A 13,958-nucleotide genomic window follows, 5' to 3' on the forward strand; every position below is an offset into this window, starting at 1 on the left:
CATCTTAGGCGGAACAATTGAGTCTAAAACCGTTTTACAGGAAGAATTAAATTTTACAACAGAATCATCGATACCATTATTTTGGTCATGCTCATAAAGACAAGAGAAAATGGTTTTAAAATCAGATATTATAGAGGAATTTAAAAAGCGCGAGTAGCATGGAGGGAAAGCTATTAGTCAGGACATCAACAGTAATATTCAGATCCATCATTATAGAAAAGTGATCAGTGAAAGAAACATCACATAAATCAATATTATTCACTGAGATATCACGAGTAAGAATGAGATTAAGGGTGTGACTGAGAGAGTGAGTTGGCGTATTAATATGCTTTATAAAATCAAATGAGTTCAATAGTGATAAAAAGTCATTGACCAAAGGTTTCGATTGACAACAAACGTGAATGTTGAAATCACCAACAATAAATACTTTGTCATGAGAAAGGGTGATATCAGCCAAGAGATCAGAGAATTCAGAGATGAAAGTATCATTAATTACAGGACGTCTATTAACCATGGCAAACAGCAGAGAAGGGGAGCTGCACACTTTGAAAAGTTGAATTTCAAAGCTGCTAAATGGACCCCTTGTAAGGCTCCAACACAAGAACATACTTTTAAAAACAGTGGCAATGAGCCCCCCGAGTCAGACCAGGAAAGTTTAAACATGAATAATCTGTTGGAACCATATCAGTAAAACAAGAAGAGTCACCATTTAAAATCCAAGTCTCAGTGATGAAGAAGAAATCCAGATTATTTGAGGTAATAAAGTCTTGCAGAATAAAAGTTTTATTAGACACTGATCTCACATTCAAGAGAGCAGCCTTGATAGAAGTAGAAGAGCTCGTTGCAGGATGAGCATGGGTGAGCGTGCGAAGATTAGCAGTGTTTACTACTCAATTGCAGACCGAGGAAAAGTGATGCTGTCTTGAAATGGAGAAATTAAATCCAGTGTCCAGCGCCCATGAATCAGTGATGGAGTCCTGAGCAGAAGAAGATGGGTCATAGACGACTCACAGGCATCGGGAATCAAAGCTTTGGGACTTGAGTCGGCGTTGTTTAGCAGCAATTCCGGCTCTTTTCCCACGCCGGTGGCAGGTGCGTTTGCATCTCCGAGGGGCATTCAACTCACTGATACAGGTGAACACCAGCGTCCAGGTGAAGAAGTCAGGAGATGAATAAAACAAAGGTGGAGGTTCACAAAAAATCCAATCAGGAGATGAGAATTGAGAGGAAAGCAAGCCAGAAAATATGCCTAGTAAAGACTCACGATCATAGGACAGTGGCCATTGAGATAAACTAAAACATAAAAACAAAGTTAAAACGTAGGCTAGAGAGAAGAGCAGACAGCCAGCCACACCAATCGGCACCATCTTTTGTCAGTCAATGATCTGATTCCTTAGGTGTTGTTTATGCAGCATTTAGGGTGGGTTTGTGCCAACAAAATCCACTAGGGAAAATGACAGAGAAGTGTTCATGCAGTTCTTGACCAGGACAGAACTGAGGGTGTAGAGGTGATTGAACCACTAGGGTCAAGTGACCCTAATATATTACAAATCTCAGTATTTTGGAAGAGTATGGATGAAACAACTAAAACTGTTAAGTTTAACTTTAGTAGGGTAAATGTGGGCAGATGCGACAAAGTCTAAGGAGAATAGACTGGGATATGCTTTTAAGTGTGGAGACAGTCAAGTAGCAGTGGAACAGGTTTAAAAACATTTTATAAATAATACAGTACAGGTACATACCTAAATTTGGAATTAGTAGGACATTTTAAAAAAAGTGGGTTAATAAAGAGTTGAAAAACAGAAAGAAGAAAGAAAGAAGAAAACGGCTGTATAAGGAGTATAAGATTACTAACTCCAATGTGAACTGTAGGGTGTATTAGAATATGAGGGCAACCATTAAGAAGGATATTAGGGAGGCTAAAAGGCAGTTAAAGAGAAATATAGCAGAAAAGGTAAAAGATTAACAAAGACATTATTACAGTATTGTATTAGCAAAAGGACAGTCAAGGAGAAGTGCATCAGGAATAGTAAAGAGGAAATAAAAAAAATACAAATAGTGAAATAGCAGATCTGTGACTATGTGGGCTGGCTCCATGCTACCGGGTGCCACTGGGAGCCTCTTGAACATGCCACCACTGATAAAATTTCTGTAGGATGAGCTTGGCAAATAAGGACACCACATGAAGCAAGGGGAAGGGTATAAAGCGCTCAGTGCTTTTATTAAAAAAAAACAAAAAAACTCTAAATTAAAGTGTTCAAAAAGTGCACCATGGCTACAGTAAGGCTCCCTCTCCGGACCTAGGCTTGGGTCCCCAACAGTCATGGGTCTCACATTGGGGCTCTCCTCCCAAACCTCCTTGACTCCCACTGCCTTCCCGGTCTTCTGCGGCCTACCGTTCACGTTCTTGGTCACTCCCGCTCCTCAGACATGTTTAGCTGGAGTGACCCAATTCAACCCGGTGAATATCGGACACATACTCCTGTCCAGGGGCTCTCTTCCCAGCTGCCTGTCTACTCTTCTCCCGAGTCTTCTCTCTTCAACTTGCTCACACCAGCTCCTTCTGCCTCCTGCACTCTCTTTCCCTTTAACCTCCATTCTCTTCTCTTCTGTTTTTTTTTCTTTTCTCCTCTCTCGCTCTCACAATCCCTATTTATAATGTGGATGTGGCACAGCAAGTACATATACAAAACCTTGACACATATTTTTAGGACGTCACCGTGCACTGGGGAAATTCCATAGGACTAGAAAATGGCAAATATTATATAAAAAGTTTGACCAGGCAGATCCAAGCAACTATAGGCCAGTAAGCTTAATGTGCATCACAGGAAAATTAATGGAAGCAATTATTAAGGATAAGATTGAGCAGCACCTGGCAACTGCAGAAGTTTTTCTGAATAGTCAGCATAGATTCAGAAGAGGGAGGTCATGTTTTAATAAACATCCTGTAATTCTATGAGAAAGCAACAAAAGGATATGATCAAAGTGGAGCATATAATATTATTTATCTTGACTTTCAGAAAGCATCTGAGAAAGTGGCACACAAGAGATTGGGTATCAAACTAAAAGAAGTGGGTGTTCAGGGTGTTGTGTGTACTGTAGATGGGTACAAAACAGGAGGCAGAGGTTTAAAGTGCAAGGAACCCTATTAGAACTGGCTGATATTAAGAGTGGTGTTCCACAGGGGTCAGTGCTTGGGCCGCTGCTATTTTTAATACATATACATGATTTAACCACGCCCGGAGCAGGAAATAAAGGACAAATATTGTTTTTACAAAAGTTTTAAAGTAAAAATGAAAATAATGCAAATAATGTAACAATTCCCATGAAAACAACAATTTCTTTAAATTGTTTATCCGGTAAACAAAACCCGGGGGTGGGCGAGCCCCCTAGTAATAATAATATTATTAATAAATCCGCGATGTAGCAGGGGCGTGATAGCTGAACCGTGATATAGCGGGGGATTACTGTACTTGCAACACCAAATTGGTTGAATTAGCTCGTTAAGCCTTGAACTTCATAGACAGGTGTGTCCAATCATGAGAAAAGTTATTTAAGGTGGTCAATTGCAAGTTGTGCTTCCCTTTGACTCTCCTCTGAAGAACGACAGCATGGGATCCTCAAAGAAACTCTCAAAAGATCTGAAAGCAAAGATTGTTCAGTATCATAGTTTAAGGGAATCTATAAAAAGCTATCTCAGAGGTTTAAGCTGTCAGTTTCAGCTGTAAGGAATGTAATCAGGAAATGGAAGGCCACAGGCACAGCTGCTGTTAAACCCAGGTCTGGCAGGCCAAGAAAAATACAGGAGTGGCATATGCGCAGGAATGTCAGAATGGTTATAGACAACCCACAGATCACCTCCAAAGACATTCAAGAAAATCTTGCTGCAGATGGTGTATCTGTACATCGTTCTACAATTCAGCGCAATTTGCACAAAGAACATCTGTATGGCAGGGTGATGAGAAAGAAGCCCTTTCTGCACTCACGCCACAAACAGAGTAGCTTGTTGTATGCAAATGCTCATTTAGACAAGCCAGATTCATTTTGGAACAAAGTACTTTGGACTAATGGGACAAAAATTGAGTTATTTGGTTATAACAAAAAGCGCTTTGCATGGTGGAAGAAGAACACCGCATTCCAAGAAAAACACCTGCTACCTACTGTCAAATTTGGTGGAGGTTCCATCATGCTGTGGGGCTGTGTGGCTAGTTCAGGGACTGGGGCCCTTGTTAAAGTTGAGGGTCAGATGAATTCAACCCAATATCAATAAGTTTTTCAGGATAATGTTCAAGCATTAGTCCCTGAGGAGAAGTACAATGCTCTGGAATGGCGTCACAGTCTCTTGACTTGAATATCACCGAAAATCCCTGGGATGATTTGAAGCAGGCTGTCCATGCTCGGCAGCCATCAAATTTCACTGAATTGGAGAGATTTTGTATGGAAGAATTGTCAAAAATACCTCCATCCAGAACCCAGCCACTCATCAAAGACAATAGGAGGCATCTGGAGGCTGTTATATTTGCAAAAGGAGGCTCAACTAAGTATTGATGTAATATATTTGTTGGGTTGCCCAAATTTATGCACCTGTCTAATTTTGTTATGATGCATATTGTATATTTTCTGTTAATCCAATAAACTTAATGTCACTGCTGAAATACTACTGTTTCCATAAGGCATGTCATATATTAAAAGGAAGTTGCTACTTTGAAAGCTCAGCCAATGATAAATAAAAATCCAAAGATTTAAGAGGGGTTCCCAAACTTTTTCATATGATTGTATAAGTAATAAACCAGTTAAGTGTGCAGATGATACCAACCTAGGTGGACTGGGAGATCATTAATCTGCTGAATAATTACCGAGGGACTTGGACAACATACAGGATTGGGCAGATTTGTGGCAGATGAAATTTAATGTCCAAGTAGGTTAGCCTCAAGTTTTATAATGCACTGATGAGGCCTCACCTGGAGCAGTTCTTACAGTTTTGGCCTCCAGGCTACAAAAAGTACATAGCAGTGCTGAAAAAAGTCAACAGAAGAGCAACTAGGGTGATTCCAGGCCTGTAGGGGATAAGTTATGAAGAAAGATTAAAACAGCTAATCCATTTCAGTTTAAGCAAAATGAGATTAAGAGATGAAATGATTGAAGTGTTTAAAATTATGAACACAATTAGTACAGTTAAGGGTAAACTTTGCACTAACATTAGGAAGTTTTTCTTTACAAAGAACCAGAGACAAATGGAATAAGTTACAAAGTAGTGTGGTAGACAGTAGCTCTTTAGGGACTTTCAAAACTAGAGTTGATGCTATTTTAGAAGAATTAAGCGGACAGGACAAGCCAGATCTGTTGGGCTGAATGGCCTGTTCTCGTCTAGATTGATGTAATGTTCTAATGCAGGATGGCTGATCAGTGGGACTATTATGATACTATTCTGGATCAAGCAGTGAGTCAAGTCAGATTCAGGGCACTATACATGGATGAAGGAAAACAAATTCTTGCTTAGGTTGTTTAGCTATTTTTCATATTATGAGAAAATTTCTCTTCCTTGCTTACTCTCAAATCAATTGTTATCATTTATTACAAGCAGAAGTCAATGGCCACGGTAGTGGTGTAGAAAAATTTTACATATGATGGAAGGTGCACAAATGACCTTCATCTGCATCTGTGTGTCCCAGGGCCCTAAACAAACATTCAAGTGAGTATACAAAAATATAATATGCAACACAAGATAAAGCAAGAAATGAAAACACATGGGTCATACACAATTCATAAAAATAGGCAACCATAAAGGTTTACATGATCTCTCTTGCCAGCTCAGTCAATAGGTACATCTGATATAACATAGCACAGAAATAAGAATATTTTAAAATAAAATTCCAGCACATTAATGAATCTGATACAATAAAAAAATTGAAAATAGATATTCAACCATACTGGTATGGTCAAATACCTATTTTGAATGAATGAATGAATGAATGAATGAATGCTAAAAGATAATTTTTTAAATAGCTGGGAATAAATTAGATTTAAATATAAACCTTTTGTTATTTAACACTGTGAAATGTAAATTTGAAATAAAATCTTTTTCATAACGACTTGCATTGTAGACGCAGTGGCTAAACAATCATCTGGGTAAAAAGAAAGGAATAGGCCCCAGACAAGCAATGACGAACAAAGATACAATGTAATGAAAACCTCCTGTGAACAGCAGGATGCTTCTAAGAGACAGAATCCATCTTCTGTACAGAGATCCTCAGTTAAACAAGCTAGCTGATGGAAAGACATGGACTCAGCTTCAGTCACTCTTTTTCTATGACTGCAGCAAATCAGGTGCACTGACATCTCATGAGTTTAAGCATTGAACATGCAACAGAAGAGATTCTCTAGGCAGGTTGATTTTAAAAGGAGTCACTTACTTCATATAGACGCAGTATTATAACTGACTGTCACATATAAGAGCAGCTTAACAAATCAATCACAGACTCTATATAATTAGCAAATTAAACTTTGGTTCTGTGTGTATTGACTGCCACAAATAAAAGTCAATTTACAAATAATTTATTGAATCAAAGTAGAATATTTGTATATCTACTAACTTTAGCTAGCTGAATGGATGAAAAGCGGATTCTTTTCAAATGATCTTAAGCCAGACCTCATTTATTACATTTAGAACTTCATAACCAGTTTCCCGACTCCTACAATAAATCTAACTAAAGATGCATACAATTAAAAAAATCAACAATATAAAAATGTCTCACCAGAAAGACTGCTTTGCCAACTGTATTACATTTGCTGTGGTTTCCACATCAATGTAGTCGTAGTGAAGAGCAGCAGGATCTGTGGATGAACCGGTTTCAGCTAGCAAAACTCCCAGCCATCTTCCCATTCTCTCAGATGTCGAAGCCTATTTATGATAAAAATAAAATGTTACACAGTTTGAAATACAACATACAGGTACTCGTCGACATACGACCTATGCAAGTTACGACTGTTCGACTTTACGACGCGTTTGACTGTTTCCCCCGCCAGCTGTTGGCAGCGCCAGTTTCCCGCACTCTCAAGTCTCGCTATGCAGCAGTAAAAATATACGCAGCAGTGTTGCCCCACGTGTGTTTGTGTCTTGTTGTTTTGGCAATTTTCGATAATAATATAACCCTAACATATAACCCTATAATATTAACACTAATAGCAGCTTTCTACTCAAAACGGCAAACTTGAGAAGCTGCCAGCATCAAACCCAGAAGCTCTTGATTGGGCAGTTCTTAGGATTGCACTACGCAAGCAGTCGCATCAACTGCTTACCGCAACCTGCTTTCTTTTTTCTTCTTGAATAAAAGCGCACTTGTTCTGTTATACTTGTACTTGTGAAAGTGTTTATTTGATATTTGGACTTCAGGCTTCACACCAGTCATTCTCAGTCACACACACCACTCACATCCACATCCACAGTTATCCCAGTCTCGTTCGTGCACAAGTTTTATATACAATCATCACATTCAAATGTTAACAGTTCCCACACACAACTGCTGACTCCCAATCAAGAGCTTCTGGGTTCGATGCTAGCAGCTTCTCGAGTTTACCGCTTTGAGTAGAGAGCTGCTGTTATTGTTAATATCATACAATAAAAACATACATTTGATTTACGTCTGTAACAACCGCTGTAAATTTATAGTGCTTGTCAAAGTTAGCGTTCACGCTCGCCCCGATCTGACACTGCTCTTTTCAAATATAGACGTGCTATAACAGAGGTGAACTCAGATCAGAGAAAACAGAAGCCCTCCCCGCAAGAAATGTCGACTCACAGTGTATGAATGGCGTATGGAAGAAGTGTGTTAAGCGTTATGTAAATACTTTTGCTGGATTTAACAGTGAACAAGAACTTGATGAGATTCGTGAAGAAATAGTGAAACTGTCAAAAGACCTTTCATTGGAATGTGAAATGGAAGATGTCGAGGAGTTGCTAGACCGGGAATCAGGTGAACTTATGAATGAAGAGCTGATAGAATTGGAAGAAGAAAGAGTGGCGGAAGAAGAAACAAGAGAATTGGAGTAAGACGAAGAGGAGGAGGTGCCACAAAGAATGTTCACCACAAAGGGATTGTCAGAAGATTTATCTCTACTGAATAAACTCCTCGCTCATTTTGAAAAAATGGACCCAAATATTGAACGATTTGCGAGGATTGAACGGATGGCACGCAACACATTTCGTCCTTATTGCGAAATTTATGAAGAGAAAAAAACCCCAAACAATTCAGACGAAGCTCACTATGTTTATGAAAAGAGCAACTCCTCCCATCACCCCGTCCGCAGCCTCGCCTGATCTGATGAAGGCGATATCGACAACCCGCAGCCAAGCACCAGTGGTGCCAGGAATTAAATGTACAGTACAGTATTTCTTGTTTTGTACGTTTTCCACATATTAAACAAATTGTACTGTAGTATGCTGTGTTTGTCTTAGAAAGTAAGAAAATGTTGATAAAATATTACTTTAAGATGATTACAATATTATTACCCAGTCTAATATTCTTACCTTAAATTAACATAGGCCGACTTACGTCCAGATCAACTTACAACCAGTCAGTCGGAACCAATCGCGGTCGTAAGTCGACAAGTACCTGTATTAGCATTGAGCAATTGAGTTTCTTAACCAAAGTTAAAAAAAATTTGGATGGATAAAATTCACAATAATTTTTTGGAACTGCGGTACTAGTTTAACCTCATAACTGAGCTTTTCAATTGCACTGAAAAAGGCAAAATACATTTATTCTCAAACTAGGTTGTTGCTGAAGCACTAAAAACTACTAAATTAGATTTGTTACATTAACTTCAACAGACAGGATGAAACTGAAGCAATTATGCACATTTTTATGTCTCAGAGATTACTTTAGTTAGAGGATATACTAGTAGGCATATCATTTTCTTTTTATCAAGATCCCTAGCATACGTTTCAAGTGAAGAAGGCAGCCTGACTGTCAGATACTACTGACAAAGTCACGCTCAACAAGTAGAGTTCATCTCTGATGGAAAGAACATTGGCATGCACTTTTATAAGTATTTACACTGTCACCGGCACATCTGTGATCATTACACAAAGCTTACACCTTATGCAGAGTATCTAGTGTGCAAGCAGACAATGTGCAATTACAAGGCTCAGAGGAAGTCTGCATCAAATTTTTTAAAAAGCCAAAATAGGAGCATCCATGATTCAAACCAAGTTAAATTTCAAATTTATTGCCATTTGCACATAGTATAATGAAATTCTTATTTGCATGTCTCACACAAACTAGTTACTTTAGTACAATATTGACAATGTACACTGCATAAAAACAGAAAATAACACCATACATTAAAAGCAACATCAGGTGATATATATATATATATATATATATTGTAACAAAGGCGCTTTATTGCATCTGACCCAACACAGACTCATACTGGAGGCACATGTATAAAATAAACCAAATATTTATTTTTCTTCACCTGTGGGGCACATCTTCCCCATAATCCCCACAGGCACAGCACAGTCCCAAACAGCAACACAAATATAACACTCCTCTCTGGCACCACCACTCCTCCCATCAAGCTTCGTCCTCCTCCTCTCGACTCTGGTCGCTGAGTGGTGGTTGCTGGCTCCTTTTATAGTCCACCCGGAAGTGCTCCAGGTGCTTGATCACTGAGTTCCGGCTGCACTTCCAGGTGTGACAAATACGCTGCCCTTACGGGCTCAGAAGTCCCAGTTACAGCACCCCCTGGCAATGCCTGCGGGACCCAACAAGGCTGCACCCAACTCCAATTCCCCTGGAGCCCTGCAGGAAACCGAGGCACCACTCCAACCCAGGGGGGTGGCCATCTAGTGTCCAGGGGGAGGTATTGCACCCTCCAGGGCTGCTCCCCCTGAATGTACAGTCCACCACTATCTATATTATATATATATTTACACATGCAATCAGATCGTGTTTCAGACTACGAATGCTATGAATGTAATTACTCTGATCTCCAGTCTGTCAAATAAATTAATCACATGCCGTGGCGCAGCGTAAAGGGGCTTCGCCGCTAACGTCTGAGGTTCAATCCCCGTGAAGGGATGCAGTGGAGTGTGTACGCCTGATGAGTCCAAATAAGGGCAAAACATGTGTAACGTACTCTTTGCATTATTTGACACAAACTATTTCACTATATATATATATATATACATATACACATACACACAGTGTATATATATAAATATATATACACACACACACACGAAACGCTTCACACAATTGTCAGTATGAATGTCTTCTAAGTAGTAGCCCTATAACCTGTACACAAAAATAGTCTGTATTTAGTGGTGCAGGTGCTAATACTCCAGTACCATTTTCAATAACAGAGAAATAAGAAAAATGATGTGTAGGATGGCTAAGATCTTTAATAAGATATCTAATGTAAGCCAATTTAATAATGACTATGGGGAAGGATTTAGTTGTTATACTATGGCCAATTTGTTTGTCTCTTTGTTCCCCATTTACCAAGACAATGACCCAAAAGAGTTTTTCTAACCTTGACTCTGTGTCATTTTCTCATTCAACCATTCTGATCTCATGGATACCTAGGCCCAAATATCACTAAAGATGACCACCAACTGCAGACAGCACACCACTATTAGCTATAGGGTTTCTGAGGAGGAGAGATGGGAATATTGACTTGAGCTTGTTTAGCTGTCTTAGCACATGGACTGTTTACTATTAATGATTCTACAACAAACTCCATGCTATAGCAATATGAGAAACAATATAAGAATTATCTGACAGCTAAAGCCACACCAAGTGCAGACTACATTACAGGATAATAATTTGAAATGTAAAGTTAAATATATAATGTAAAAGCTAAAAACAAAGAAATTCAGCTCATGTAATGGAGAGTTTAAAGTAACATTAAAACTCCATTAAGTTACTTGAATGGGGGCCAAATAAATTTGTACAAACAAGAAAAGTCTTGATTATCATATGCTTGAAGCGGCAACAAACAGTACACAAATATTTCTTCTGGATAATGGCTGAGCCAAATCAACTGTTATAGGAGTGTTTTAAGTGTGTGAAAAGCATTGCCACTGCATTATGAATACAAAACTAGACTTATAGTATAATTTTATTTAAATAACACAGCATGCTTTCTTTGGTATTTTTAAATAAAAGCAGTTTCAGAAAATCAGATAAGATGAGATGAAAAATAGAACTTTTACATTTGTAATGCTTCTTTGTGTGAAAATTAAGATAATTTTAGTTTTTGTAATCAATTCCTTTGATAAGAAACTGTTACATACTAGGTGACCTAAACATATCTAAATATAAAAACAGCTTTATGCCACACTATAATTGTACATAATTCTGTTGTATAATCATTCCTAATTTAGTGTTTAATCTTTGAGATTTTTTTGCACAAATTCCATTCTAGGTTAGTAACTCCTTGTTTTACATGAATTTTCCTTTGCAATAAAATGTTATATACTATAATAGAACAGCATATAATACTTTATTGCAATAAAAGAAACATGGAAATATTATTAAATTATATTAAGAACTGAAAGGGAAAATACTGTATGCCATCTGTTGGTATGGACTAGAATTTCAAGGGTAGTGACAAAAAATGTTTAGGGAGAGCCATTTATTTGTAACTATGCAGATAATAAGCCCTGGATTACGAAGGAGCTAAAAAGTCTTAAGAATGAGAAAAAGAGAACATTTAAATCCTGTGACAGAGAGGCACTTAAGGACGCTCAGCGAGTTCTGAAGAAAAAGCTGAGTGAAGGAAACGAAGTTAATTAAGCTTAAATAACTAACAAACCCAATCAGAGTAACATAAAAGATATCTGCAAAGGACTAAGCATAATTACTGGTGTCAACAAATACTGGGCTTCAGGTGCTAGAAAGAGATGTGGATGCAGCTAAACCCTGAACACATTTTTAAAAAGATTTTATAGCACACTGCTTACATTCTTCTAATGACCAGACCCTATACACCATCTGTACTACAACTCCTGACATTCTAACTAGAATGGCCAGCGATGCAACCACTTCGGATCATCAGTATGGGCTATCCAAACTGAAGACCGAGTAAAGAGAGAACTGAGGATGCTATACACATTAAAAGTCGCAGGTCAGATGAAGTCTGTCCTCGAGTTCTCAAGGCCTGTGCTGACCAACTTTGTGGTATCCACTATTACCTATTCAGTCTGTGCCCAAGGCTTCTGAAAGTGTTGCTGCTGTGGAAAACATCCTGCATTGTTCCTGTTCAAATGAAGGCAGGCGTCTCTTCATTTAATGACTATAAACCAATGGCACTTATGTCTCAGATCATGAAGACCTTTGAGAAGCTGGTCCTGGACTATGTTAATCCTCTTGTGGTAGACAAAACTGGATCCACTGCAGTTTGTCTATCAGACAAAGATTGGAGTGGAGGATGCAATTATCTATCTGCTGCAGAAGACTTATTCTTACCTGGAAAAAGCTTCCAGCAATGTGAGGATTATGTTTTTTGATTTCTCCAGTGCCTTCAATAACATTCAGCCATGCCTGTTAAGGGGTAAAGTCAGAGATATGCTGGTGTTCTGGATAATGAACTAGCTGTCCGGCAGACTGCAGTTTGTGAGACTCAAGAATTGTGTGTCTGATATGTATGTGAGCAACTCTGGAGAACCATAAGCAACTGCCTGTCTCTTCACCCTGCACAGCTCAGACTATAAATATAACACCGGGTCAGGTCACTTGCAGAAATTCTCAGATGATTCTGCACTTATGAGGTGTATCTATAAGGGGATGAGACAGAGGACAGGAGTCAGGTGGAGAACTTTGTCTCTTTGGGCAGAAAGAATTTTCTGAAACTGAACACCAGCAAAACCAAGGAACTGGTCATTGACTTTTGCACCAAAAAGCCGCTGCTTTCGATCACTGTTCAGAGAGTGGATGTGGAGGTGGTGCTTTGCTGCAAGTAATTAGGGAATCCACATCAATCAGAGCGGCACGGTGACGCAGTGGGTAGTGCTGCTGCTTCGCAGTTGGGTGATCTGGGGACCTGGGTTCGCTTCCCGGGTCCTCCCTGCGTGGAGTTTGCATGTTCTCCCCGTGTCTGCGTGGGTTTCCTCCGGGCACTCCGGTTTCCTCCCACAGTCCAAAGACATGCAGGTTAGGTGGATTGGCGATTCTGAATTGGCCCTAGTGTGTGCTTGGTGTGTGGGTGTGCTTGTGTGTGTCCTGCGGTGGGTTGGCACCCTGCCCAGGATTGTTTCCTGCCTTGTGCCCTGTGTTGGCTGGGATTGGCTCCGGCAGACCCCCGTGACCCTGTGTTCGGATTCAGCGGGTTGGAAAATGGATGGATGGATGGACATCAATCAGAGGTTGGACTGGTCTCAAAACACAGAGAAATTATAGAGGAAAGGGGAGAGCAAGCTATTTTTTCTTAGAAGACTGTGATTGTTTAATGTGGGTAATGACATTCTTCACATATTCTAAAACTTTGTGATGGCCAGTACAATTTTCTATGCTGTGGTGTGCTAGTAACACCACTTCAAGAGAAAAGCCACACCAAGTGCAGACTCAGTTATGGAACACACTCTGGACCCCCTGAAGGTAGAAGCAAATGGGAGAATTAAAACAAAACTGAGTGTCATTAGGATCAAAGCTGCACATACTCTCTGACACACTGACACAGAGTACTTTATACCAAGAAATTATTCAGCAGAACAGTGTCAAGAAACATTGCTGGGTTCTCTTTATATCAATTACAAAACAACTGCACAGTGACTCACTCTGACTGTAACTGCCAAGTCAAAAGTTTTGTTTCTTATTTAAATATCCTTCCTTTCTAGTCATTCTGGTGTGTGTTCATAGTATCTATCTATCTATCTATCTATCTATCTATCTATCTATCTATCTATCTATCTATCTATCTATCTATCTATCTATCTATCTATCTATCTATCTATC

At 39.2% G+C, this 13,958-nt stretch overlaps 1 protein-coding gene across 1 annotated transcript in view; it reads right to left on the bottom strand.

Annotated features, from left to right (window-relative positions):
• The window catches only part of afap1 (actin filament associated protein 1), a 152,058-nt gene that overhangs the window by 39,505 nt on the left and 98,595 nt on the right, over nucleotides 1-13,958 (bottom strand). The window contains 1 exon segment of the mRNA XM_051928217.1: nucleotides 6,756-6,901. Within this exon segment, the coding sequence (XP_051784177.1) occupies nucleotides 6,756-6,901 (146 nt within the window).

Source organism: Erpetoichthys calabaricus, chromosome 5 (assembly GCF_900747795.2).
Source record: "Erpetoichthys calabaricus chromosome 5, fErpCal1.3, whole genome shotgun sequence".
In the NCBI taxonomy this organism is placed as follows: Eukaryota; Metazoa; Chordata; class Cladistia; order Polypteriformes; family Polypteridae; genus Erpetoichthys; species Erpetoichthys calabaricus.